At 52.8% G+C, this 27,907-nt stretch overlaps 1 protein-coding gene across 2 annotated transcripts; it reads left to right on the top strand.

Annotated features, from left to right (window-relative positions):
• Positions 1–322: 322 nt before the first annotated feature.
• On the top strand, positions 323–26,562 carry KCTD5 (potassium channel tetramerization domain containing 5). 2 transcript variants are annotated; one of them, XM_016122250.2, is made up of 7 exons: positions 323–609; positions 10,494–10,602; positions 12,779–12,870; positions 14,865–14,960; positions 18,035–18,160; positions 20,964–21,022; positions 24,824–24,950. In XM_016122250.2, exons 1-6 carry the CDS (start codon positions 358–360, stop codon positions 21,006–21,008), a joined length of 720 nt encoding a protein of 239 aa, XP_015977736.1. In that variant the 5' UTR covers positions 323–357; the 3' UTR covers positions 21,009–21,022; positions 24,824–24,950. The 2 variants fall into 2 exon arrangements, with proteins under 2 accessions (XP_015977736.1, XP_015977737.1); XM_016122251.2 differs by lacking the exon at positions 20,964–21,022 and having other exon boundaries at positions 24,824–26,562.
• Positions 26,563–27,907: the final 1,345 nt, after the last annotated feature.

Raw genomic sequence — 27,907 nt, 5'->3', positions numbered from 1 at the left:
CGGTTGTCTTGTAATTTAAAAAGCATGTAAAGTGCAAACACTCGCTAGCGCTAGCGTAGTTCTTCCTCTGGCGGGGGATTGGGCGTGGTCGCAACCTGGAGCCAGCCCTTCTGGACCTGGCGTTCGTCCCCGCCGCCGCGATCCTCCCGCGTCAGGGTTCGGGAATCACGCTGCGCAAGACTAGCCGGAAGGGGGCATAAGCGGCCGCTTTTCCGGGCCGGAACTTTCGCCTCCCTCGTGACGCCAGTGCGGGCGCTTTACGAGGGCGTACCCGTGGGCGGGACAGAGCTCGGAGGACGCTATTAAAGGCCGGACGCTTCCGGTCGCGGGGAGCTGTGGTGGGGCTTGGTGGGAGACATGGCGGAGAATCACTGCGAGCTGTTGCAGCCGGCCCCAAGCGGCCTCGGGGCGGGGTTGGGGGTCGGCTTGTGCCGCCGCTGCAGCGCGGGACTCGGCGCTCTAGTCCAGCGCCCCGGCAGCGTGTCCAAGTGGGTTCGGCTCAACGTCGGCGGCACCTACTTCCTCACTACCCGGCAGACGCTGTGCCGGGACCCGAAATCTTTCCTGTACCGTTTGTGCCAGGCCGACCCCGACCTGGACTCGGACAAGGTGAGGTCCGCGCGGGCCGGCCAGCCGGGTCCGGGCCGACCTGGCCCGCGCTGAGGAGACACGCCCCGGGCTCTCAGCCCTATGCTCCCCTCGTCACCAGCTCGACCCGAGCCTCCATCTCCCTCCCCGTCTTGGGCTAGGGAGAGACAATGGCGCCCTAGCGCCCACCACCCTTGAGGATCCCAGCTACTCCACTTCGGGGCGTCTGTCTTTCTCACCCTCACTGCTCTTCCGCTGAGGAGGTTTCCCACAACCTGGACTTTGGACCTACTTTCTTTTTCTCCTTAGATCCTTAACCGGTGGTGTGTGAACACCTCTTCTCCGTCCCAGTGTACTAACTGGCTCTGGAATCGGAGAACTCTTGCGTTCTTTTCACCTTTTCACATTCCAGACATTTGACTTAAGGGTGGCGCGGAGGGGATGGTGTGGGGGGTGACACAGTGGCCTGCCTTTCCCAGTGACTTGCATTTAGAGAGTTGGCGCCCCAACACGCACCCCATTCAGCATACTAAGAAGGCGCTGTTCACAGAGTGATATTTTAAAGGGAATGTTGCTCATATTAAGGGACGTCTTAGGAGTGTCAAGGAAGGACCAAGTAGGAAATATTTTTATCTGCTTTCTAATTATACTAGTTTTCCTACTGCCGTTGCAAAAGAATAGGAATTTCTAGGTTGGTTTGCCGCTTGTCTTTTATCAAATTTAATGCTCATACTGTTGTCTGGATGTTAATAGAGATTATTTTGTTGATTATCTTTACTCTGAAAGACATATGTGGCAGAGGAAGGGTATCCTGGAAGCTGTACAAACTGTACAGGATAGAAACTCGTCAAAGGCTATTTAAAAAGTAGTTTTTATCTATATTTATCCAAGGGCGTTCACGAGCCTTATTCCTACTTTCCTGAGTCTTTCAGTTGGGCCTGCATAATTACACTTGGCTTTGTGTCTTGCCCATCATTTTCCAAGGATAAGGCTTTCCAGAAAGATTCAGATCCTTTAAGTTCTACAAGCCTGTCAGAGACCATCCTCAGGGTGGCATGACCTCATAACAAGGAAATGAGAACTCTTGTGTTACCACAAAATCACCCATCATGAATAGAAATCAGAGTTTGAGATGCTAGCCCTCTGGTCCTCTCCTTCCCCACCCTACACCCTCAGCTATTTCCATTGCTTATTTGACTAAACTCTCTAAGAGAATTAGTTTCCCAGAAAATGACAGTCATCTTCAGGATAGAAATAGGCTTTTGTTAGCTGTGATTTTCCTTTTATAGCCTGGGTGTATGTTTTACTGTTTTGTTTTTCTTTTTAAACAGTAGGTCTTAGTGGTCATTCACTAGCATTTCTACTCAGAGTCAGATTTTACATTACTCATGTCCATTGGGTTGTTTTGAGGCAATGGCTGTCTATTCAGGCCTGAAACAGTTGATTCAAGGACGACTGACTATAGCTTGCACAGTTAAGTAGATTCATCCCTTTATTTTACTGTTTCTAGACTACTTAAAAAATTATGCTTTACTGTAAAAGGAGCCCTTTGGGGGACGGAACTGTTAGAATTTATCTACATTGTCATTGCTTTTTTATTTCATCTTCCACTTAACTACATTTGTTTTCCAAAATGTAAAACTGAAATTTAGAACAAGAAGATAATGCTGCAGATACAGTTTCTGTCTCAAAAAAGAATTGGTAGTAAATAGAGTTTTAGTCACAGATAATGTGAATTTGCCAGAAAGTAATGCTAATTCATATTAGTCATAGTAGTAGAGTCTTTTACTTCAAATGAGAAAATGTATAAGACACTTGGTGTTCTCAGTTTTTTCCTCCCTTGGTTCTGATGAAAGAATGTCCCAGAGATTCACTCTTAGATAATTAACCCCTGAGTGGTAATTAAACTCTAAAGGAGGAGGAATCTTGGGCGGGGGGCGGGGGGTGGGGGGCGGGCGGGGAGGCAATGTTTGGAGGAGTGGGACGCTAGTAATTACATGATGAAAGAAACAGGATGTTGATTGACACTAAAAAATCTCAAGCCCTGACCTCCTAGTTAAGATTAATGAAAGCATACTTGGCATTTAATCGTAGGGCTGAACATAAGCAATGGCCTAGTGGAAGATTTCCTGCTGGGCATTTACTAGTGTTTATTGAGCACCTGGGCTTGCAGAGGCAGCACTAGGGCGGAGGGTTGGGTGGAGAGATGTAAGGGGGAGGAGTTCAAAGAAACAAAAGACCTGGAGCCTCTCAGGAACCTGATGGGTTTGCAGTTCACTGGGAGAGGGCCTGTGGTCTCTTGCTGATTAATGCAGACTGGTGGGGAGTTCAGTTTCTGAAGCCATGTGGGAGAGGTGGAGTTACAGGATGTTTTCTGGAGCACTACTTTTTAAGATGTGGACAGATAGGTGCTCAGGGAGGCTGCAAACTGGGCTACGACTGGTCCCTCTCCCCCTAAGTCTTCATATTCCCTGTGTCAGGACTGAGCCTGGGGCCCACTGCCCACCTAGTCCCAAGCCCTCAAACCCTTACCTTCTTGTCTCAAGTTCTGACTCTGGGCCCGTTGCTGCCATGACAGTCTCTTGATACAGCCCAAGTGTGAATTCTCATTTCCTCCCGGGGCTTCCTCCAGTGGGGCTGTGTCTGCATTATTCATTTCAGCTGTCCTGGGTTATTTTTCTCTTCTGCATTCCCTTATGGACAGGCTAGATAGAATACTCCTTCTCAGAAGTGCTTTGTAAACACTCGAGGTGTGAATCATTTGGGTTATGCCTCTTCGTATTCCACGGTGCCTGGCTTATAGGCATCGCTGAACAGGTGAGACTTTGTTCAGAGCTGAATCAGCCTGTGTTTCAGTTGGAGATGCTCTAGGAGTTAAAGGGCAACGGGAAATACGACTGCTGGTGGTGGGACACCAGTCAGATGAAGTTGGGTTTCAGGGAGGTTCGGTCTCCAGCTGAGCCGGGCCTGGAGAAAACTCCAGGTTGTCCTCTGACAGGGCCATCGTCCTGGCTTCGGGGTTGCAGATTCTGTGGTGTCAGATGGGTCTTTGAGGGGCGGGACCATCAGTGTGCTTCTGATGACATGCCCCTTGCAGATCTTTACTTGTGTTCAGTCTGTGCGTGCTTGATGCTGGCAAGAGTCTCAGGACTGGAAAGTCAGTGAAAGAACTGTTACAGACGGCTAAGTGACAGGGGTGTGGGCAAAAGTACGATCTTTTAAGCCACTTGGCAAGAGAAGTGAGGGTAACTGGAGTGGAAAGGTCAGTTTCTGCTCGGTGTAACTAAGAGGTGAAAGGGTAGCTTGCCAAATTCCTACAAGCATCCTCTGCAGTGGCGAAAGCAGCACCGGCCTGTCGGAGGCTGTGAGTGGGTGTCCCGACACATCGGTTCGTGTCATTTTACACTTTTTGCTTGGGGATGTGGCACTAGCCGGGTTCTTACCCTGACCAAGTGCTGTGGTTTGTCGGGACCTCAGGGAACGGTCTCTGTGCATGCTAGGAGCAGCCCCTCCCCAGTACAGCAGGAGCGGGATCCCAGTGAATGCTGAGCTCAGCTGTTCACAAGGTGTCTAACTTGAAGACCCCTTGGACCTGAACCTCCCCGGGCCTGCCTGGGTGTCAGTGCTGGAAAGTCCTGAGAAGGGCCATCAGCTGTCCCACCATCAGCTATCTGTGGGTGGCCTGGGAGGAAGTGGTGTCAGCTGCACGGCAGTTCCTCTTTCTGTCAACTGTACATGCAGCCTTCAGTTGCTGTCTTCCAGCAGGACGGTGAGTGGTCTCAGTTTAGAGCGGTGGTCAGAAAACAATGGCCCAGCTGCCCAATTTTGCAGATAGAGTTTTAGGAGAACACAGATGCCCATGCCCGCTCGTTGCCAGGTTGTCTGTGGCTGCTTTTACCTGTGAGTGAGAGCTCGTGGCTCCTTCGCAGGGATGCTCCAGGTCAGCAGTCACTGGGCCAGCAGTCTTTAATGTCCTTTAAGGAGCTGACTGCTTGGCACCAAGGCAGGGCGGCCAGGATGCCAGCCCCGCCCCCTCTCACCCCCAGCACTGGTGCTCTCACCAGGCCTTGATTGGGCAGCTCTGCCCAGACTGCAGAGCGTCCAGCACATTCCAGTCTGGAGTTGGTGGGATATGGGTAATGGAGGGTGGGAGCGTTTCCGTGGTGGCAGTGAGACTAGGGACTCAGGCCTGACTGACTTTGACTCCAGCCACAACTTCGCCTACTGTGTGTGGCTTAGGGTAGTCAATGTACCTCTGTGTGTGGAGGAGTTGTGAACATTAAGGAAGATGAGGAATGGAACACCTGCCCCGCCTGGCGCCTGGTCATTGCAGTCAATAGAGAAGGCTCTTAGCAGTCTTCATTGTACTTCTGTACTTTATTTTTAGGAACAATGTACCAAGCATGCTTTCATCTCCCCCCTCAGAATGGTTTTTGGTACCGTCTGTCTGTCATGTGTACCCGCTCAGACCTCTCAGAGCCAGCAGGGAGCCCCGTGTGTGGGAGCCAGTCCTCCCGTCTCCCTTGTTCCCTGTGCTGCCTCTTCATGCTCCACCCAAAGCCCTGGCCTGTCTTAGGACAAGCGCTGGGGCGCGGGGTCCTGCTCCAGGCACCGGAGCATGTCCAGGGAGGGGCACAGCTTCCTGGGCAGCCACTGACATTTCTTCCGAGAAACTGGGATGTCACCGCTCCTGAGTTCATGTGCCATCGTGGTGTGTGTTGTTGGCATGGGTTCTCAGCATCCGGCGACATCCGAGTCAGGCGCTCCGAGCATCTCTCCTGGCCTTGTGTTCTGGTGGGTTCTGGCTTCCTCAGCGGTTGAGCTTCCATATCTTGGGTTTGCAAGTCAGGCTCGGGTGGGTGGGGATGGTTCTGAGTGGATGAGCTGGGTCAGCCCCTCACTGCTGACAGAGAGGCCGAGGTAGGTTTTTCAGACCTGGAGAGGCAGGCGGTGCTGGACGCCAGGCAGTCCTCAGGATGGAGGGGGTGAAGGAACAGAGGCGCCTCGGGCCTGCCCTTTGACCTCAGCTCAGAGGAAGGGTGGACTCTGCACTGGATCCACCAGCAGGACAGGAAGAGAGCAGAGGCCACCTGGGAGCCGGCAAGGTGGTGGCTGTCGGGACAGCTGGTTGGGGGGACTCAGGTGCCTCATGGGAGCAGCGGGCCAGGTGTGGCTGGTGTCCTGTCTGCAGTGTCTGGCCTGCAGGCACTGAGCACCAGGTACCCAGGGGACTGGAGACTCTGGCCCTGAGAAGGCTTCGTCCCCAGGCTGGCAGAGCCACTACAGGGCATTTACAGCCAGGGACCCTGGGTCCTTCCGACTGGCGCTTCTGCCCCAGAGGTCATGGTGCCCGCCTGTCTTCATCTCTAGTTGATTTCCCAGTGCAAGAAGTGTTATGACAAACACGCACACTCACACCTCCAAAACAAGTAATGTGGCACCTGTAGGTGTTCTGTACCTGGAATGTCTCTAGGAAATGGAGTACCTGAGAAATCCGGGCTGGTGGATGTTTCCTTGCCTTGTGACATAAGTATTCACAGCAGTGTTCTCTGGGGAAGTGGCACTGGGGTGGGCAGGTCCACTGTGATGTCCTGCCTACGACTGTCCTTCTTCCTCTGTTGGCCTTCTTTAAGTGGGCCCAGTCTTGCCGACCTGAACAGGGTGCTGTGAACCATCTCCACTATTCATGGAGCTTGGTGGGATCCTGCTTCCCTGAGGTGAACCTGAGGCATGTTTGTTGCATTGAAGCCTCTGGAGCTTCTCGGGTGGGAGCCTTTACTTCTGGTGAGCCTCATTTGAGTCCTGTGTGTCACCCTGAATTCTGTTTTTAAGCACCATTTAAGGGCAGCCCTCTGGGACTAGGAAGGCAGCCTGTGGGTCGGGGGGGTTGTTTTCAAGTGGAGTCTGAGAGAGTTTGTTTTCAGGAGAAGTGTCCAGAGACAGCACTGAGAGTCAAGGCCTGACATATGCACCCCCATCTCCACCCGGAGCCCTTGCTTTTCCTTTATTGCCTGTGTGTGCTCAAGGGATTCAGATCTCTGGGTGCGCACGGCACATTGTGGGGTCTTGTATAAAGAAAACTGTCAGAACCAGGTGGCACTGATGCACAGGCACAGCATGGTTGCTGTTTGGAGTCCAGCCCTGCTCTATGAGTTGAGTGCCTCTGACAAGCTTCTGGTCCTTGGGCTCAGGGATGCAGGGTCAAACTGCTCCTGGATACCAGTGGCTTTGCCTGTGTGTTGTGCCCACTTGGAGTGGGATTCAGCCAGCCTAGGCATCAGTGAGCCTCCCCTCACTCCCCACTCCCTGGTGTGTGGACTGTGGGGGGGGGTGCTCACTCCCATTAAATATTCCACAGCCACCTCCAGCATTTTCCTTTTCTACGCCTTTAGGGTAGCTGTATATTTTTAAAGCCAGCACTTCACAAGTAGGTCAAACGCTAATTCAGTGAGAAGTGGGGAAGGTCAATAGAGGGAAATGATCAGTCGAGAAAGCAGTCTTATTTAATTCTGGCTGTTTTACAAAACAAGAAACTCAACCTCACCGCTGTATAAATGTAGTACACGCTTGTTATATAAGTCCAGGCAGGACGGAGAGAGAGAGGAGGAAGAAGAGGGATCCATGAGTCTCGCTACCCGGCCGGTGTTAAGTCTTAGTCCAGTTCCTTGCTGTAAGTGTGGCCTCCCCAAGTGTACATCATCGGGGTCTCCTTCGTTGCTGGTGCAGACTTGTGACGTGACGTGAAGTGACGTTAGTGCAGCGTGCCGGCAGCTGCGTCTCGGTCACGCCCAGCTGCTAGCGTGGATACCAGTGAGAAGGTCTTCTCTGTGCTCATGCATGTGTAAGCCTAAGACTTCGGAATTTTTTTTTTTTCCCTGTATTTTCTGTATTTCTGTGTTTTGTATTTTTCTTTATTTCCTCATTAGCAACACAAGCATATGAGGTGCCAAGGCCCCTGGCACCTGTGTCATTCGCAGTGTGGTCAGTTCTCCAGGTCTAAACGCCTGGACCCTGGTCCCCTCTCTCTCTAGAGGTGTCTCGGCCCACGCTTTCTAACATTTGGTGTGTTCGATCGAGTGTCTGAGAGTGGCTTCTGCGAGGTTTTCGGGAAAACATTTGCAGCCTTACTGTGAAGCCTCATTAAATCCTCATTAAATAGGACAAGGATTCAAGTGTTAAATTCATATGGGCTTTTAAGGTAAGCCATGAACTGTGTGTGTGTCGGGGGGAGGGGGGGGTCACTCGATTATCGCTTTAACTAACTCAGGCCTGTCGATCCCCAGAAAGGGACATGCAGTGTGTGTCAAGAGTGCCTCCTCCTTCCTCCAGTTCTCCGGATCAGCTTCACATTTTGAGACCCAGCACAGTGCCAATTCCCCTGTGCCCTGTCCGGGATCTCCATCCATGTTCCCTCTGTGCCCAGCGGCTGCCCCTTCCCCTGACCCCCGGCATGGGTGCCACAGTTCCATCTGACTCCCCCGCTCTTCCCTCCTCTGTCCATCCCCTCGTCCCAGGCTTCGTAGGCCTGGGTCACCTTTGTGTATCTCGTGCTGCTCAGCATTCTGTTGGCGCTCGATAAACATCCTTTTCTTCTGCTGCTGAGTCCCAGCTCTGAGTACAATGCCCAGCTTGAGGCCTCAGTCCCTTGTCACCAGGGAGGTGGAAATGAGCCCTCTCCCATCCGATCTTTCCTTTTTGACCATCTGCTAGTTGAATGTGAGGTAACAGTGAGCTTATGAACAATTCCTAAGCTTGGTGACATGCAAATATCATGATTTGGCTGTTTTATACATTTGGGGGGCTGAGGAAAAGCTCCTTGATTCATGGAAGCTCCATCTCTTTCTTTCTAGACGTCGGCCTCTTTGTAGGACATGTGACTGTTTCACCAGTAACTGAAGGAACATTTTTCTGGAAGTTGGTCCATGGAGTCCTTTGGCTTTTCCTGGAGAACAGTAGGGGGCCAGGAGGCAAGGGATCATGGGACAGTGTCTCACTAATGCTTCCTTAGATGGGGGTTGGGTCCCAAGGAAGAATTTGGGAGGTCTTTGGGCTTGGGACAGTGCTGTGGGGGACAGGAATCCCATGGTAGGGGGAGAGGCAGTTCAGGCCCTGATGGGAGCCTGGGCTGAGTGCCTGGGCCTATGTGATTGAGGACAGAGGCACTCTGGGCTGAGTGGGGCCTGTACATAGACTAGCCCATCTCCAAGGCCAAGTGCCTCTATGTCCGGCGCTTTAATTGAGATAAGAAGAGCAGGTTTTTGTAGCTTTATGATCATGGACTTAGGGAAGAAACCCTTGAAACTACCAGGTTTTATTTACCACACAAAACTGAGAATTTGAGGCTCAGGAATGAGAAATAGGGTCCTAATGTAAAATATTGTTTGTGGTCAAGAAACCTCCTACCTCCCTGTGTCTCTGGCCTCTGGTTCCTATGGGCATGTCACATCTAAGAGGTTCAGGTGTTTTTACCACGCCACCTACCTTGCAGAGACAGCAGATGCCGTCCTGGGGCCAGGGCCAGCTAGCTGCTCCCCTTTTCTTCGTGGCCCTTGTCTGCTGAAGATCTCTCGTGAGCTCTGGGAGCTGTTTTCTGGACAAGGAAGGCACTTCTACTCTCAGACTACTTTGTAGAATCACCTTCTTGTCTCAGGGTGGAGGCCCCAGTACCCACTGCCTTCCTTGGGGCTGTTAGTCCAGGTTCTAGGCTCTGCCTGAGGAGGGCAGATCGGCCTGTAGGAGAGAACAGGATTCTCAGTGGGCTGCAGGCGCTAGTGTGGAGGGGAGCTGTTCCGTCTCTCATTCACCTAGCAGTTCCACAGGTAGGCAGACTGGGTGGGGTCATACTCAGTGACCCAAGTCAGATATACAGCTGACAAGTCTGCAGTATCCTGGAGGCATCATGTCCCTCGCCTTTGTTAGATCCCAGGTGCCATTACTCCACTAGACCACTGTGGCTCCTTTGCCACAGACTCCCCCTACACCTTTCTGTGCCTGTTACTCTGTGTGACCTCTATGGTGTCCACTCTGATGGTGTCATGTAGGGTTTGCCCTCACCCTAGTGTTCACCCTCCCTGGCCATGGCTGCAACAGCCACCGAGAGGCTGTGGTTGGAGCTGACTCTGAAGACTTGACAGTGGATGGCAAGCATCTCTGACCCTCAGAAAGGCCCTGGCCCTGGGTGTAGAACCAGGGCTGGCCCAGATGCAGGAGGGGCACCCTCTGGTGGTCTGTTTTATAGACAGCTCAGACTCCAGGACTGTCGCCCACTGGGTGAGGCTCCCTCGATGGTCAGCAGTCACTGGGAAGCAGTGGGGCTACCATGCAGTGGAAAACAAGGCTGTGTTCCATGTGCCTTGGACTGTGAGCTGTTGTTGCTGACCTCAGTCCTGCTCACCTGCCCAGGGAGGAGCCCCAAAATGAGAAGGGTAGGTGCTGGCTGCAGAGGCCCATGTCTCACTGTTTTTCAGAAGTGGAACTGTCAGTGTCAGCCCTGCCTTTAAGAGGGTTCCGTGGAGGAGAGTCTGTTAGTCATGCTTGTAGGACGGTGTCTAAAATGAGAAAAGGATCAGCTTCAGAAATCTTTGGAGCTGTGAGTAAAGAGACCCCTTTATTCACTTGCCTCTCAGTGAATAAAGGGAGGTAACCTTGTTGCAAAACAAAACTTAAACTTGGTTTAGCCCTGAAATGGTGACAGATCAGGGTTGGAGGCGGCAGATGGCAGGAGGCATGCAACATCTCTTTGGGGTTCCCTAAAGTGCCATGAACACTGACTGATCTGGTTGTTTGTTAGAGACGCATAAAACCTGAGTGCCTCTAAAAACCTTTAAATGTGGCCTGGCCTGGGATTATCTATGGGACCACTGCTTTCTGGTCCAGGATTCACACTGGTGCTTTGTTCTTTGTAGGATGAAACAGGTGCCTATTTAATCGACAGGGACCCCACCTATTTTGGGCCTGTGCTGAACTACCTGAGACACGGAAAACTGGTCATTAACAAAGACCTTGCAGAGGAAGGTGAGTTGAGGCCAGAATCTGGTGAAGGTGCCAATGGGACCTCTCTGAGCCTGAGCCACCCTCAAGGAGCTGACCCTGTGTGCTGGGGGCTAGGTTGGGGTCCATGTGCCCCTGCCTCCTACAGAAGTCCTAGATGCCCGAGTCCCCTTACTTGCTCCCTAGCTTCCTTGCAAATGTGTCCTATGAAGCAGCAGACACTGGTCTCAGAGAGGTGAGGGGGCTGCTTGGCTCAGCTTCTTCCCCTTCAGGAAGCAAAGGTTCTTCAGGCTGGGCTGGCCATCAGGACCACTGGAGCAGAAAGGCCTGGGGACTTCAGCCCAGGCCTCTGCGACCCCACTATGGGGTTCCTCCAGCTATGGGCTGATCCATGGACCCCCTCCTTGAAGTGTCTAGTTAGTGATGTGTGAAGGTGGGGGCTCCTGCTTTGGGAGGCTGTCCATCCTTTGGCTAAAACAGTCTGAGAGCCATGTATTAGGGATGTGCCCGCCATGTGAGTTTCCCAAGTGTCCCTCAGCATCTCAGTCACCCTGAGTCTGCTCTCCTTTCAGGGCACCACTGTGTCATTATCTCTTGAGTTCTGTTTGTTCTCAAGTGTTATGCTAAGTTTAGACTTTGGTCACAAGGAGCAGGGACACCAGGTACAGCTCTGTGGGCACCACACCCGAGCCTCATGCATCTTCGTGCTCTGGTGTGGGCTTGGCTCCAGACACGGGAGGTCCAGAGAGGTTCAGGGCTCAAGATCGGGTTCCGGCTCCTCGCTCTGCCCACATCCCCGGACAACTGCTGGTACTAAACTCTGTCCTCCTTCAGCGCGCGCCACATCTTACTCCATGTCTTCTGGACATCTGGATCCCCTTTTTCATGCACATACACTTGTGTATTTGAAGTACCCTTCCCTCGAGTGTGCACAGCTGTATAATTCTAGGCTAAACTTCACAGCCTGTTCCCAATGTGATTTGCTTGGAAAGGGGTACTTGATGTGACCAAACCCCACTGACTGGCCTTACTCACCTGCCTTCCTACCGGCCTCAGAGGAAGTGCTTTCAGGAGAAACGCCCCAGTGGATGCCATTTCTTGGTTCTGCCCTTCATCAGAATGTGGTGCTTGGAGAGTCCAGATGGAAGGAAGATGTGCTCCTCAGGCCCACACACTTGTCCTAAAGCTTCTGGTGCTCATTTGTGATGCCCATCAGTCTTTACGCACACAAATCTGAGGATGGGCGGATGGTCACCAGGAGTCATCCCGAGAAGTGACATTCTAGATGTGGCCTCCCTCTGGGTAGTCCCGAAGAGAGACATCCTGCTGGGAGGCTGCTGTTGGCCCCCACTCTTATCCTCTGTTGCCTCACCTGGGGACCTTGTTAGGAGGCAGCCTGAGCAGATCTAGCAGCCAGAGTCCATGGCTCTGAGCTCCTAGTGCTGCCGGTGGAGGGACCATGCCATGGAGAGCAAGGTCTGGCCAGGATGACCAGTTACGGCAGCAGAAAACATACTACGAAACTTCTGGAATACTCATGAGGAATCCCTGAAGCAGAGACCCTCCAATTTATTCTTTAGAATTTCTAGAGGTTTTGCGTCCCTAAGTATGGTACATTACAAACAACCATCTTTGAGAGAAAAGGAGTTCCTAAACTGGCAAGAGACCTGGAACAAGGAGCCACCTCCTCTACCCTCAATTCTAATGATTGAATAGGGAAATTGAGGTGCCGAAAGACTGACTCAAGAGACCTGTACACGGCTGCCTGGTCTGGCCTGAACCTCTTATGGAGGGAATGCGAAGTTGGCTAGCCTAAGGCAGATGGCTGCAGGCTATGGAGGGAAGATGCCTGCATTCCATCCTTCATGCCCAGCGTGGAGCTCTGAGTCCTCACTTGCCTGACTTGGGTGCGAACCAGCTGTTCTGCACCTGAGCTCTGCTCCCAGCAGGACACCTGGAGAGATTTGTGCAGGAGTGTGTTTAGTAAATGTGCTATTTGTCCATCTAAACCCCTCTGCGGCCAGTCCTGGGGGATCCCACCAAGAGCCAGCAGTGTCTGCACTGACTCTTTTGGGGTGTTAGGATGGGGGCTGAGGAGCCTTCAGTGAGCCAAGCATAGGCTTCAGGTCCACGGCAAGGCTGAGTTGAAATTTTTATTCTTTGATCTGCTGAAAATTATAGTTACTTTTCTCTATTTCAGGAGTGTTAGAGGAAGCAGAATTTTACAATATCACCTCACTAATAAAACTTGTAAAGGACAAAATTAGAGAACGAGACAGCAAAACATCACAGGTAAGAGCAGCGACCAATGTGCTGGAAGCTTCCGAGGCCTAGTGTTTATACACGACTCCCACCCTTCCCTCCTCACTGACCAAGGGCCTTGTGAGGCCTTAGGATTGGGCTGTCCTGTTTTGATGACTGTCTTCCTCTGTCATCATCCTAGTGCCCGATGGCCTACTCTCTGGCCGCCTCCTGTGGTGCTGCCAGCTGGCACTGTGGCAGGCATCCAGGGCACATTCCAGCCTTGTCCAGCCTACCTTCAGGGAGCTCCACCCCAGTGGGATGGGGCAGACAGCTACTGGGGAGGAAAGGAAAATCCTTGAGAGCCAGAGAGTGACAGGGAACGGGGTCTTCCAAGGGGGACTGAGTGTGTGTATGTTTGGGGAGGGCATTGAAGGCAGGGCGCACAAGTGCAAATGGCTTGCAGGCCATGTGCTTGCCCATTCAGAGGGCCAGTGTATTGGGTGGAGAGCAAGAGGAAGAGCTGGTAATGAGCTGGGGGCAGGTGGTGGAGGTGGGGGTCCTGCAGGCCTCTGTTGGTGCGTTGAGGAGTCGGCCTTACTGTTTAAAGTGCTGCGTCCAGCCCCTCAATGAAGGGAGGTGCCAGAGAGTCTAAGGTATTATTATTAGTCTTTGTCGCTGCACCAGCTCTACCCCGAGCAGAGCAATAAGCCCTTGTCCAGGGAGTTCTGCTCCTCTAGGAGGATGCTATGAAGTGGACAGTTCCTTAGATCTGTCATTGTTTGGAGAGTCTCAGTTTACTTAAAACCTTTCCCTCACACACACACACCACCACCATAGGCTTTCCCGCTGGGTGCCTGGCAGACCCTCTAGCCCCTGACCAGCCAGAGCTCTTAACCTTTGTGAAGTGGCTCACTGACAGCTTAGCCAGAGTGGCTGGTCAGGGGCTGGGCCAGGGAGTGGGGCATGCCTAAGTGACACCCTGGGAGACCAGGACCAGCCATCCACACGCCCAGCGCCCAATCTTCCTATGGGAAATACTGGGCACCAGGGCAGTTGGGAGGAGACATTTCCACTGGCTTCCTGGTCATCTTCAGCCAGTTTGTCTCTCCACCACCCCCAAGATGCCCCACTTATGAGCCATGTGACCTGGGCCACCACTGAACCTGCTGAACCTGTGTGCCTCAGTCTCCCCTTTCATGGTGGATGTAGAGGAGCCCCTTGTCACAGGACCTATGTGAGGCTTAGAGGGCTCAGGCTGGGTAGCACGCCAATGTTATCTCGCAGATGAAAGCAGTGTACTTCAGGCTGTGACCCTGTCATTCAAGTGTCACTGGAGTAAGTCACCACCTGAACATCAGAAAACAGCCTGGAGCTTCCTCAGTCCCTTACCCCTGGTTACAAATGTGTTATATTTAGTGGCCACCTCCTCCTGCTGGAGTAACAGCTCCTCGAGGACAGACCTCCCCAGGGACTCCCATCACCAGACACCATGCCTAGAATAGAGCTCAGGGAAGGTCAGGTGGGTGGCTGGGTCAGAAGATACATCAATCTTTTGGAAGCCAGTTCAGCCCAAGGGAAGACTTGTGTCTGAGCTGTGCATATCTGAAAGCTTTGCTAGGAGCAGGGGTGGGGTTGGTCTTGCATTGCTCTCAGGCCTCCCTGTCAATTTCTCCACAGCTGATGGATTCAGGGACTTAGTGTGGTTCCCCTGAGGAAAAGAGATAGATGTCCTCGTCCATTCATATCTAGACACAAGTGCTCAAGAATCAGTTTATTTTGGAATTTAGAAATAAAAATATTTTTGGAGGTGGATGAGGAAGCAGAAAATGGCAACTGTTCCAGCCTGTTTGTTTTGTTTTGGTAGATGCATTTGGGGCTTTGGGCATTATGACCTGAGTCCTAGAGGTGGAAGGAAACATTAGCCTCATCAGAACCCCTGTCGGGCTGTCCCTGGAATCTACACCCGGGGCAGGCTTGCTGGGCTGGGGAGGGAGCAGCAGGTTGTGTGGGGCCTGTCTCACCTGTGGCCCTTGTTCTCGCAGGTGCCGGTGAAGCACGTGTACCGTGTGCTTCAGTGTCAAGAGGAGGAGCTCACGCAGATGGTGTCCACCATGTCCGATGGCTGGAAGTTTGAGCAGGTAAAGGGCCCCCTGGACTGAGTCGATGTGAGCCTGTGGAGCAGTGAAGCTTTTAATTACAGAGGGCATACCTGGGTCCTCAGGGCTCCTGGCCCCAGGGACCAGTAATGAAGCATTGGGCACTTGTGGTTCCTAGAAACGTGTCACTGGCACATCTCACAAACAGCAGCCTGCACCCTGACGTTTTTGTGGGGAGGGTGGATTTGTTCATAGAGAACCCCCCCGGGACCTCCACCCACTGCTTCCTTCCCATTCTTCTCTCTGCAATTATTATTCTCGCTCCACCCCATTCTTTTAGGGGATCTGTTCTCCGAGTTTCCATCTGGCAGCTAGTATGTATGTGGTTGACATCCTGAGCGGATCCTGGCCTGGCCCCAACTCCCTGTCCCACCCTTTGTCTGCCCAGCCCCTCCTGTGCTCGATGAACAGATGGTGCCTTGGGCTCCTTTGTGCTGCAGGTGCCATGAATGCCCTTCATGATGGGGCTGCTCTGTATCCCTCTAGCCCCTTTTCTGCCCTTGATTAAAAAGATGCTATTGATGCTGGTCTACCTATACTCCATCACTTTATTAGCTCTGCTGTTGCCTCAGGCTGAAACTGATGTGACAGTGTGTGAATGCTGGGTCCTCTTCCCTGCTCTCTTTCCCTCTGTGCAGCTCTGCATACTGTTCTCGTCCTGTGCACCTGTGCTCAGTACTTGTGGCCTCAGAACACGTCAAGGGTGTTCTCTGAATGGCCAGCACCTTTCCCACCAGCTTGGAGTTGCTATTTCACTTTCTTAGGCAGAGACTCTGAGGTTCGGCCTTGTGACCCTGTCCAACACCCAGCCCAAGGCCTGGTTGTGAAGGATGGACACTGGATCTGTGACCTCAGCCCCAAGTTGTTACCACCCTGCTCACTCGGTCCCCTCTGGTCTCTGGGAGTCCTTCATTGCTAGCTTCCATCTGTGGTATGTTCTGTCCATAGCGAGTGGTCCTGCCAAGAGAGATTGTGGGAAATGACAGGGTCACCCCAGTGCCCCTTCTAATTAAGTCTGTTTCTTTTCTTTATGTCTTTTGAAATAATGGATTGCACTGTAGAGTGCTTGGAGTCCCCTTAAAATGTCACTAAAAACAGGTGCAGTCAGCATTTGTGCCCCTCTCTCTACCCTTGGACCAGCCACCAGGGCTGCTCTGTGTTCTGTTCTGATGATGGAGCTTGCCTTGCTCTCGCAACAGAGAGTCCAAGTGGGGTCCTGTGGTCTGCATGTGTGTTTCGCGTGCTCTGACCCCATCAGAATCCTGCCAGACTCACTTAGGACCAGCAGCCTCTCATTGTCCCTCCCGTTGTCTCTCAGTGCGCAGCTTGGACAAGGGCTGCAGAAGTGGGAGATGCTGTCACCTGTGATCTGTGAACCAGGTCACCCTTGGGTGGAGCTAAGCACCCCTGCAGCTCCTGCTGAGAGGGAGAGGGCACCTCCTGCCCCTTGCATGGGCGTCTTCCTCCCTGTGACCAGCTTAGGCACTTTGTCCTTAGCTCCTCTGAGTGGATCCCAAATCCATCAAAAAGATCATCGTCCTCTCTTAAGTACTTTTGCCCCGCTTGTCCTTCGGAGACATCCTTCTGCCAGTTGATGCCCATGAAAACTCAGAACCACATTTATGTTTGTTTAATGAGAAATTGTCTACTCACAGAAGCAAGAACTGGACCTGCTTGCTGTAGGGAACATGGAGTGAGAGCCTAGGCCCAGCAAGGTGGCAGAACCTAACCCATGGTCACCCAGTGGTCAGTGATGAGGCCAGAACAAAATTCTGAGCGAGGTTTTGAAGAGGCTTGGGTGCCTCATGAGAACATGGCCTCTGGGTGGACCTATTATAAGTGGCTACACACCCACTGCCTGATCTGCATCCAGGGCCAACTACCCCTGCAGTCCATAGGTGCAGGGCCTGTCTCCTGAGGGGTGATTGTGAACCTCAAATAGACTTTTCAGAGACAGGGAGAGCATGTCTGCCCCTTCTCTGTGGGCCCCCTGTGATATCTTCTCCTCTGGCCATGCCGGCCTCACTCACCACTCCACATATGTCAATTGTTTGGCTGCACCTGCCTCCCAACCACGTCCTTTTCATGTCCCTGCATACAGAGCTCCCACCCTTGGCCTCTCCTATGTGTGCAGATTCATCTGTAGAGAGGCTGGAGAGTGAGAGGTCTTTCTGGTGTTTGCTCGTTCATTAATTATGCCATTCATGGCCTTAATACAATTTCAGTGATTTTCTTTTGATTAATTTTACATTTAAAGTTACAAAAGTCTTTGGCTCTGGGGTAGGCTGGAGCAAGCAGGTCAGCCCTCAGCCCCAACATGGCCATGGTAGTGACCTGAAGGCCCATAGGGATGTAGATTCACACAGACTGAGACTGAAAAATAGAGAAGCCACAGCTTCCTAGCATCTGTCTTTGAAATTCAGGCAGCTCTACCATCAGCAGCCTCTGCCTGCTTTCCCTTCCACCACCTTCTTGATCAATAGCTATAGGGCAGGAGGGTCCATCTTGGCTTCTCCTGGGAAGTCTTGGTGACCACAGTGAGAACAGACAGAATGTCTGGGAACTTTTCCTTGTGTGATCACACATGCACGTGCTCTGGGCCTGTGCAAAGAGAGCACCTGGTGTGCCAAACTGCGATTCTGCTGTGTGCTCCAAGAGATCCCGCTCTGAGCACACCATCCCGGCCCTGCCTCCCTCTGCACCCTCCCTAGATCTGTGCTCCCCTTTCCCTGTGGCCAGTCAGCATCTCCTGTGGGCCCAGAAACCCTAAAAAGAGCCAACCGTCTTGCAAAGAAGGCCTGCCACACATGAGTGTGCACATATGGTGGTGTTCAGGTGTGGGTGCGTATGTGCCAAGTATGGAAGTTTCAGGACTTTATTTTCCATGAGTTTATTAAAAACCTCTTGGCTGAAACCTGTCCCTTGTCTCCCTGAGTGTCAGCCATCTTTGCAGTGGGTTTTCACAGGCTGGAGCTTCCCTCCTGGTGTGTGGGCTGGTCCTATGCCTGGTGCGTGTGTGGCTCTGCTTACATCACACCTGCCTTCTCTCCTCCCAGCTGGTCAGCATCGGCTCTTCGTACAACTATGGGAGTGAAGACCAGGCCGAGTTCCTTTGTGTGGTCTCCAAGGAGTTGCACAACTCCCCATATGGCATGACCAGCGAGCCCAGCGAGAAAGCCAAGGTAGGTGACTATGGGCTGGCAGGTAAGTGACAGCCACAGATGCTCTGGCCTCCTGCCAGCCGAGCAGACTTGTGAGGGCAGAAGACGTCCTTTGCAGGGTTGTTTTTCCTTCTCAGAACTTTATCTTCTCTCGTTCTCATCGCACTGCCGGCTGTGCAGGCTCCCTGGCAGTTTGCTCACCTGTGTTTCTTGTTTGTCATCACATAATTCTCGCCTCATGTGTCAGAAGGAGAGTCCTGTAACCCAGGATACATAATTTACTCAGGATGTGGGTGATGCATTGAGGGTTCTTTGGACACAGGCTCTCCTACAGGGCGATCCCCTGTGGCTTCCACAGATCATGCCCTCCAGCGACCCCTCTTATGGACAGAGTTGCTCCCAGAAGTGTTGTGGTTGTGCTTTTAAGTGATGCCACCACTGTGGGCTGTTTTCCTGGGTGTTGAGGCATGGAGGCTGCTGGGCAGGTCCCCTGGGTGGTACCTGTCCCAGCCACACTCATCCTGTATTGGGAGACGAGTTTGGTCTATAAAAGGAGTGGATCCTGTGGGTGCTACCATTTTAGACTCATGGAGCATTTCCTCGGCCAGTCCCTTTGTAAAATGGCAATGTTCCTTGGTGGGCGCTGGCTCTTCTGTCTCCTGGGGAGGACAGTGCAACCAGGGCAAAAGCAGAACTGCTCTGTCATTCGCTTTCGGGTTAGCCCTGTGGCAGGGAGCAGTGGCTAGCTCTCCCCAGAGATGAAAGATTCTGTGACGTCTCCCCTGGGTTTGTTCCTGAGGTCGGGGATTCCAGGACAGACAGAACTCAGCATTGGCCTGGGCTGGCTCCACCTGGCAGGACTTTCAGACCTTCAAGCCAGGTAGTAGCCAGATAGCCTTACAGCCAACTCTGAGTGGGACATTGGGGGTTCTACGCGGCCTTAGCAGAGCTAGGAAGGTGGGGGCGGGGCTCCATGGCAGCCCTGGTGAAGGCTTAGGGTACTGCCTGCCAAAGGGTGTTTTGGGTGTGTATAGGAAAAGGCCAGAACCAGAAGGATTTTAACTGACAACATTAAACTGAGGCTCCTGGGGCTTCCACAGACTTGGCTGGGGTGGCCTATAAGCTGGCCACCAACTTCCCAGAACTGCCCCTGGGCTTGAGAACTGATGATGTCGTCACCACACCCACTGGCCTTCCCAGAGTGGTCGTACTCCACTTGCTCAAGGCAGCTTTTACGTAGAGTGAAGTCTTGTGTCTTTACACCTGTGATTATCCATGTCCCAGGGCCTCCAGAGGCCTGACATGGAGATCAGAGCTGTTCTGCCACTGCTCAAGACAGGACAGCATGGAGGTCAGTGCAGGTTTCTAGGTGCTTAACAGCAGACGGGCACTCTGGGGATGAACGAGTCCCATGGCCAGCCTGGGAATGTGCATACCTCCCTGCAAGCCCCCAGCCTCTTGACGAGGTACATCTCTCTCTGAGCAGTGACAGGGCTTTTTCGTAAGCTGTTTATTTTTAGAAGCTTTTATTTCTGAACTTGAAAAGTTTTCATAGCTGAGCTTACCAGGGCAGCTGACCGAGCTCATTTCTCTCAGGTGGCTTTTTAGCTACAGAAAAGATGTGTTTGTACTATGAGGGAGCTCCAGGCGTGACCCCATATCTCTTTGCTGTTGAAAATGCAGCCCTGTTTCTCTCTCCAAAAATACTTGTCTCTGAAGCATGGTGGCCACAGCAACTTCTAAATGGGGACAGCGTGGTTGGGGCCATTAGAAAGCCGTAGAAAACCATTGGGGCAGGATTGGGCATGGTGATTTGGGGATACCTGTGTGCATCCTGATTGGAGCAGTACTTCACATTCTGAGAGCAGCAAGTGTCAGTGCCATGGAACTGCTCACCGGGTGCCCTGCCACATGCAATAGCCTCCTGGCACCGACAGGCCAGCCTCCCATCTCAAAGTAGAAGTGGCAGGAGAGAATGGGTGGGGCTGGAATAACTCAGTAAGGGGAACGGTCCACACAAGAGCTGCTATGTCCACCGTCAGCTGCAAGTTCAGGGGCTTTCCAAACCACTTTCTTATTTTACGGTTTGCTGGAAGGACTTGCAGGACTTCTCACTGTTGCGCTCATGGTTACGGTTTATTATAGGAAATACAGAAAGGGAGGGTTCACGTGTGTCAAGGGAGAGCACATAGAGTGGAGGACAGGGAACCATCCAGACTCGGGCCTCCTTTGTTTGTGCTCCTCGTGGAGTCAGGATGAGTGGCAGCATGGAACATTGCCCACCAGGATGCTCCCCCAGCCTCCATGTCCAGAGATTTTACTAGGCTCCGTCTCTTAGACATGATCGACTGATTGATCGATGATTAATCTCCCACATGCCTGATTGCAGTGTCCAGCCCCTTTGGCCAACTGACCCCACCCCCTCCTATTGTTAGACTGTCCACTGTGGCCCGGAGGTTATGACCTCCCAGGAGCTAGGGGCAAAGGTCAGACCTGTGTTTGGGCAAGGTTCAGTTCTTTCCTACACAAAGAGAAGGAAAACTCTGGCACCTTGGGAGTGCTGGGGCCCAGAGATGAGGCAAGGGAGACGCCTGAGACCTGTGTCCCTCCATAGTGTGATCTGGGCGTGTGGGTTTAGGGCCTAGGCCCCAAGATGAGGTTGGTCTATGTTTTGCTGCACACCACAGCGGGAGTTCCTGGCCCCATGCGCCCGTGGTTGCTGAGGCCTTTCTGGGTAGGCTTCCCTCTGCTGCCTCCCAGCCTCGCTCTACACTGATGGTGTCCTTTCTTCTTCTCCCTTGCTGCATGCTGTATGCCGAGCCAGAGTGACGACGAGGAGACGGGTCACGATGGGAATGACTCAGATTAAGTGTAAATGTCCTGGTGAGCTCTGCCGCCCTTGCAATGGACCCCGTACCTTGACCCAGCTCCTTCTCCGCCATGTGTGTCCTGTGCCTGTAGTTGACAGAGAACTGTGTAGATCTGCAGTGGAGTCAGCCTGTCTGAGAATGGGCTGTCTGTCTGTCCCCTTTAGATCCCTATGTGGGTGGGATTGGGACCATGGCTGGGGTACCTGAAAACCCTGTATGTCAGGCCTCCATGCCATGGATGTTAGTGGGCGAGGACATGGGCACTTACTTGGAGCCAGGCTACCCCCAGCCATACAGGCTTCCCATCCTGTCGCTGGGCCATGGGCTCAGGGCTGCAGAGGCTGGACCTTGATCCTGAGGCCAAAGCCTGCAATGCCTCTGCTTGTGGCGCCCTGGGCTAGAGATGCTCTTGGAGACTCTCTGTGGGGCCTCCTTCCTTTTGCCCTGTGATGGGAGGGAGACTCCATCAATGCCCCCTGCTACTCCTCACATCTGCTACTTCCCAGACTCTTCTAATAGGCCTAGCTGGTTGCAGAACCCAACTGTGTTCTCCATTAGCAGGAACCACTGGGCTCTCTCTTTCATCTCACACTGGGCAAGTTGAAGCCTAGAGAGGGCAGGTTGCAGGCAGATGAGCCAGGCATCATTCCAGGGTCTCCCACTCCCACCAGGGCCCTCCTCTTGGGCCAAGACCTACAGGTTGGGACCCTCAGCCTCCACCCTGGGAGGAGCTCAGAAGGCATGAGGCCAGCTAAGCACTGAAGGGCCAGCCAGCCCTCTGGCTACAAGCAGTCTAGATCAGGAACTTTTATACTTTAAGAAGTTGTTCTGTTTGTTTTGTTTTGTTGGTTATATAAGTACATAACACCCTCAGTTTTGCCTTTTGACCCACAAACCCTAAAATAATATTTACTATTTGGCCCTTTAAGGAAATGTTTGCTGAGTGCAGGTCTGGACCAGCTGCCAGGGCACAAGCTCCATCTGTCCTTTTAAACTTTGTAGTAACCATATTAAGTAAGAAGAAATTTATGCTAATACTGTAATTCAGTGTAGGCAAAATGTCATTTCAATCTAGCCCAGCTTTCCCTGCAAACAGTAAAAATCATTGACATACTTTACTATTCTTGCTTTAAAGTCTGTGAAATCAGGCGTGTAGTTTGCATTTGTGGGAGCCACATCTTAGTGGCTCAGCAGCATGTGGGCAGCAGGCCCTACACATTGGCCTGGCCCGATGGTGACTCGTGATAGGAACCCAACTGGGTGCTAGGGGAGCGCACATGAACTTGAAGGAGCTGCACCTACTGGTGGTCTGCTGGGTGCTGGCACTGGGCCGACATCAGTGGGGGGTGAGGGGGCTTCTTTCAGTCCCCCTCCCAAGTTATTGATTTTGCATCTGCCAACTGGAGCTGCTGTGGTGGCCTTCACACGGGTCTGAGCTGTGTGTGGCGTGGGCACGGGCTAACCACAGAGTAGCCTTGGAGCAACAGTAGCCACCGGACCTGCCCGAGCCTGCCCGTCGGGGTGCTGCTCATGGTGTGTGACCTGCCCTGGTCCCTGCGGGACGTGGCCCAGATGAGAACTCTGTCCAGGGCAGACGGGGCTGTGACTTTCACAAGTCCTGGGAGGGGTCTTCTGTCCAGAGAGGGCAGGTTACCCTCATTAGGAGATAGTTCTTGTGGCATCTGCCCTGGGGAGCCACCCCTCCTGTGTTATTACTGTGCTCCTAGGCAGGTTTCGGTTGTGTGGGCCTCATTTCCACCATTTAGTCCTTTGAACTCAGATACTCCCTCCGCTCTGCTGGACTCTCACAAAGTGAGGACCTCTGAGCTTTATGGGCCCCCACAGGCTCCAGCTTTCCCTACAGACAGCAAGGATAAGGGGCCAGCAGACCCTCTTGGGGCTGGGACTAGCATCTGGGCAGAAGGGCCCTGTAGGTGCTGAACAAGGATGCATTGTCACCCCAAGTCACCTCTTTACACCACATCCCTCTGACAGGGCTTCCAAGGCTTTCCCAGCAAATTTTACTAAACTTAGGGGCTTGCCCTGGTCTAGTCTGAGTTGGGGCATGCAGTTTGGGGTACTGCTCTCCTAGCACTGCAGAAGGTGCGCCTTGCAGGGGCCGCAGCGTGGGCCATCTGAGCATCCCCAGAGCTCTCAGAGACTCAGGGTCCAGGCTTGGGGACCAGCAGAGAGAGATATCAAGGGATAGCTGGAGCGACTCCCAGGAACTTGCACCTTCTCTTGAGTCACTTATATGCGTCCTGGGTGACCATGAGAGACTGGCCACTCTCCTGTGGGCAGTCACCCTCGCTGGTGAGCAGGAGTTTGTGGGGCCTACAGGGCTTTCGCCGCAAGCCTGAGAACTTCACCTGCCAGGCCTCTCTGGGAAGCAGTGAACCTCACTCTGGCCAGAGAGTCCGTGTGGGCCTGGGCCTGGCATGAGTAGGGCCAGCTCACTTCTGGGGCACATTCTCCTGTTGCACTGGGCCGGGGGCTCAGAAGCACAGAGTGTCCTAGGAGCCCTATCTCTCTCAGCTCTGAAATTCAAGCAGAAAATGCCCCTAGGCAGCTCACTCTTAGACTGCTGATGAGATCACCAGGGTCATCTTACAGCACGGGGTGGCTCCGGCTGTGACTTATGGCCTTTCTTTCCTGGTTACCTGGTGCTTAGCAGCCATACTTGATATATTGAAACAGCAATATTTGCCAGTTCCAAAGCCCCCACCGGGGACATAGGGTGGGCCCGCCCCCTTTACCTGGCCTCTATAGGGTTTGATTGGCAGATTTTACCAGTGCACAGGCCTGTCCCCAGGTGGCTCCAGCCCTTGAGGAGCTCCCAGCCCAATTTGGAGGTGGGATCCACAGATGATTCCAGTAGTGAGAGAGGGGCTGGGGCCAGGGGTCTACTCTGGCCCTGAGATGCCAAGGAGGAGTGTGAGGAAGAGGGGCGGTGAACTCTGCAGGACTGGCAGTGGGGTCAGATGCATGTTCCATAGAGTTCTGTCTGGCCGCAGCAAGGAGGGGGCAGGCACCCTTGAGGTGGACAGTCCAATCACAGGGAGGCCATGCACTGTGCAAGATTTGAGCCCAGCCAGGCGTTGTGCAGGACAGGCTGATGGATGTGGGCGTGGGGTGAGAGGCCTGGGGGCCCAGGCTTCAGGGTTGTATGTCTGGATGCAGGGTGGAGGAGATGTAGTTTGCAATGGGACATGGAATAAGGAAGAGGGAAAGATTGGAGTCAGAGCCTCTGGGATCCCAGAGGCCGTGGTTATACGTTTGTTTCTGTGGCCTAGGATTGAGCTAGCTGGAGAGAAAGACTCAGGAGTTGGTGCCTGGCAGGTGGGCAGTTAAGTCCCTAGGTGGGCTCTGGCACCCTCATGAGGGGAGCAGGAGGCGGCCCTTGGGGGAGATGCTGCCGGGGGTCCCTGAGGTCTGGTAAGGAGATGTACCTCCTTAGGCCATGCCTGTGTGTCTCAGCCTCCTGGAGGAAGCCCAGGGAGGGGCTGAGTGGAGGCGAGGGTATGTCTTTCTGACTTCAGGCTGGGCTGGAGAGTGGGGAGAGTTGGAGGGGCTGGCCCCTTGCATGTGCTCAAGACAGCTCCGCACAGCAAGGGTCAGCTGGGCCAGTCCGCAACCTATTCTCAGACTCTGGCCAGTGGTCCTGCCTCCTCAGGCCCCTGAGCCAAGATATCTGTAGGTCCATGGAGGTGTCTGGGCTCTGTTCCTTGGAGCAGTATGCTTGGCTCCAGGGCTGCATAGTTCCCACCTCCCTGTCCAAGGCTCAAGTCCTCATTCTCTGCATTTGCATTTTCAGATTTTACAAGAACGAGGTTCAAGGATGTGAGGAGCACAGTTTTGACAACCGAAGAAACATTTTACTTTTCCCAAGATGCAACGAACTGCCATGTCGAGGAAGCTTGGCCGTGAGAAGAAACCTGCTTTTGACAATTTCTCTAGAGATCTGGGTGTGAATCCTTTTTTGCCTCTGAGGTGGGTGGTGAGAGACAGAACCAGCTGTCCAAGACCGGGTGTCCCCACTAGGAGTTGGTGTGCTGGCTGGGTGGGTGTTCCTCTGGGGGCCTCCACTAGGTTTTTCCAAGTGCCACACAGGCCTGAGTGCTCCTGACTGACACCTTTAATCACCGAAGATCATTTAAAGGACAGCGTTCTTGGTGCTACATAAACAGTCTGGAAAAGAGCCTGGATCTCACTGGTAGCAGGTGGCTGCTGTGCTGCTCTGGGCTCTGGATATCCGATGGTCACCCATATCCCATCAGGCCCTGGTCCTCTGGTCAGGGAGTCACTCCTGGGTGTGACTGGCGGTTTCTCATAGCCTCGGGCAGCTTTTGACAGAGGTGGCGTCCTCCCCAAGGCTGGGCCTCCTTCAGAGCCGTGCTCTCCCAACCTGACCCAGCCTGGAACAGTCAAGGCTTCTCCATTTGTATTTTCCAGGCGAGAGACCTTTGCACCCCTTCTTTGCCAGTGTGGATAGACTTCCAATGTTTGTACTTTTTAGAAATGCCTAAAAGTGTTGCTGCATTTTGGATTGATCTATTAAGTCATTTAAAGGGAGGTAGAAATTTTGTCACGTCCGTCCCACCCACGGGCTTATAGGGGAGCTGGCGCCCGTCAGTCAGTGCCTTTGTCTCGCCTGGGATGGAAGTCAGGGTGGGAGGCCTGTCCACCTGGCTTCTGGAGCTGAAACTCTGGGTCATGTTGAAAATTGGATGTTTACAGCGCATCACAAATATTTCTCTTTCTTGCCAGCTTTTTCTTTTTTTCTTTTTTTTTTCTTTTTTTCTTTCTTTTTTTTTTTTTTTTTTGGTATAACTATGCAGTTCTCTCTGAAATTTCTGGGATGTTTGAGACTTCACTCACAACCTGCACGGGCTTCGCCCACCTGACGTGACATTGGAGATACTAGAATTCTTTTAAAACCCGCTATCTGCATGCTTTGAGAACAGACTTTTCTGAACTGGTTGTGGGGACTGTCAGAGTCTTGGGGACCCGCCTCAGACGAGCAGCTGTCTGCTTCCTGACCTCGGGCCTCCCGGGGCAGCTGTGCACACTGACACCGGGGCTGCTGACACGTCTCCTTTCAGATGCTGCCAGAGCCCTTTTCTTTTTTGCCAATAACCTGATTAACCAAGTTCTCCAGCACCTAGGACTTACCTCCTCCTTTTTGTAAGGTCTGTTGTATGTTAAATGTTTGGCTTTAACCGTTTATAGCAACCTTTCTATAGGGCACATTTAGCCCCTGGTGACTTGTTCTCCCTGCCGAGCCCTGGGAGGAGGGCGGCCCTCGCTGTCCTTGAGGTGTACTTGTGGGGCACCGCTGGCTGCTTAGCATCGTTAAATTTGTGACCTTGACATTATAGATAGGCTTGTGGTGTTTTTTTAATTTAAAGATATTAAGACTTAATTCACTAAAATTTATTCTAAAGGGATATTTATACTTTTATACTTTTTTAGGTATCTGTATTTTATCAGCTTACAGTTTAATGCCTAAGTTTCCCCTGAAAATAGCAAATAAAATTGTGTATTTATGAATGAGCAGAGAAACCGTTAGTGTCTTAAAATGCATGAAAAAGCTCTTGGTGGCCCCGGGCACAGTCAGTGGCCAAGGTGGAGCCGGGCTGTGCACCTGTCTGTTGCTGTCCAGCCTGGGGACTGGCGAGGACTGGGGCTGGGAGATTAGCGCAACACATGCCCATCTCCTACCTTGGCCAGGCCAGGCCTGGCCACCTCACCTGCCCCTTACTGACTCATCCCCGGGACAAGAAGACCATCTTTGAGTGACTTTTTTAAAAGTACTTATGCCTCATCAAGTGGAGCATGTCCACCTGTCTTGTCTCACACTCTGGCCAGAAGCGCTCGTTTCACATTCCTCCAAATCCTAACTCCCCCCACCCCCATAGCCTCTCTGGCTTTCCCTGGTGGATGGATGCTCTGTGAAAGCTCCTGGGATGCCCTCCACACTTTGGGGAAATTCATGTTTCTGTGTCTCCTGGAGAGCTCTGGCTCCCTGAGGCTGGCTAGAATGGTCCTTGACCCCAAAATGCTGGAGTCTCAGGCTTCTCAAACTTCCAGCCTTGTCAGAGTATCCATCTTGTTTCTAGGTGTGCAGCCAGCTTGACCGGGGGTCCCAAGGTCCCGGGGAGATTGCTGTCCTGCCTGCCCAGGTTGAGGATGGCAACTGCCTGCTTGGGGGCTGGACTCTTGGGTGCTCAGGGTACAGCTTGGGACACATGGAAAAGGACTCCAAGTTCTTCAAGGAGTTTGCTTTCAGAATAGACTAAATTTGGCATCTCCCAGCTTCCCAATGCCAACAACAAACCTGGACGTGCCTCTAGTTCCCTCTGCCAGGCAAGTATGTGGGCGAGGCTCCAGAGCATCTCAGGTGTCCCCATCAAAGCCCTGAGCTTGTCTCCTGTGCAAGCAAAAGACTGGAAAAGAGACAGCTATCCAAACTGGGTCCTGAAGCTAAGGAGGGAGCCCTGTCCCTTGGACATCGTGGCATAGCCTGCCCACCGTGGAGGGTTCTGGGAAAGGGCAAGGGACACAGTTATTGGGGCAGCCTCAGGGCCACCAGCCCTATAGCCCCAGAAAGCCAGAGAGCAGGACAGAAGAGGGAGGTGGGCGCTTGGCATATGCAGGCTCCCTGTGTGGGTTCTTAGCTGCTGAACCTCCCCTAGAGCCTATGACCAGAACCTTCCAGGGACTTGCACAAGGGCAGGCATTACCCCTCACCACCGCCACTACCTTGCCTCTATCCCTTGCATTTACTTGTGTCCACCCAATAGGTGCTTCTGGCATCTTCCATCCTCTCCAGAGCTAGTGGCAGTGGCTGGCTGACATCCCACTGCCCATCAGTCACTGAGCCTGACCGAGGCAATAA

The sequence above is a fragment of the Rousettus aegyptiacus genome, unplaced genomic scaffold (assembly GCF_014176215.1).
Source record: "Rousettus aegyptiacus isolate mRouAeg1 unplaced genomic scaffold, mRouAeg1.p scaffold_m13_p_8, whole genome shotgun sequence".
NCBI classification, from domain to species: Eukaryota; Metazoa; Chordata; class Mammalia; order Chiroptera; family Pteropodidae; genus Rousettus; species Rousettus aegyptiacus.
This window is presented reverse-complemented; position numbering and strand designations above follow the sequence as displayed.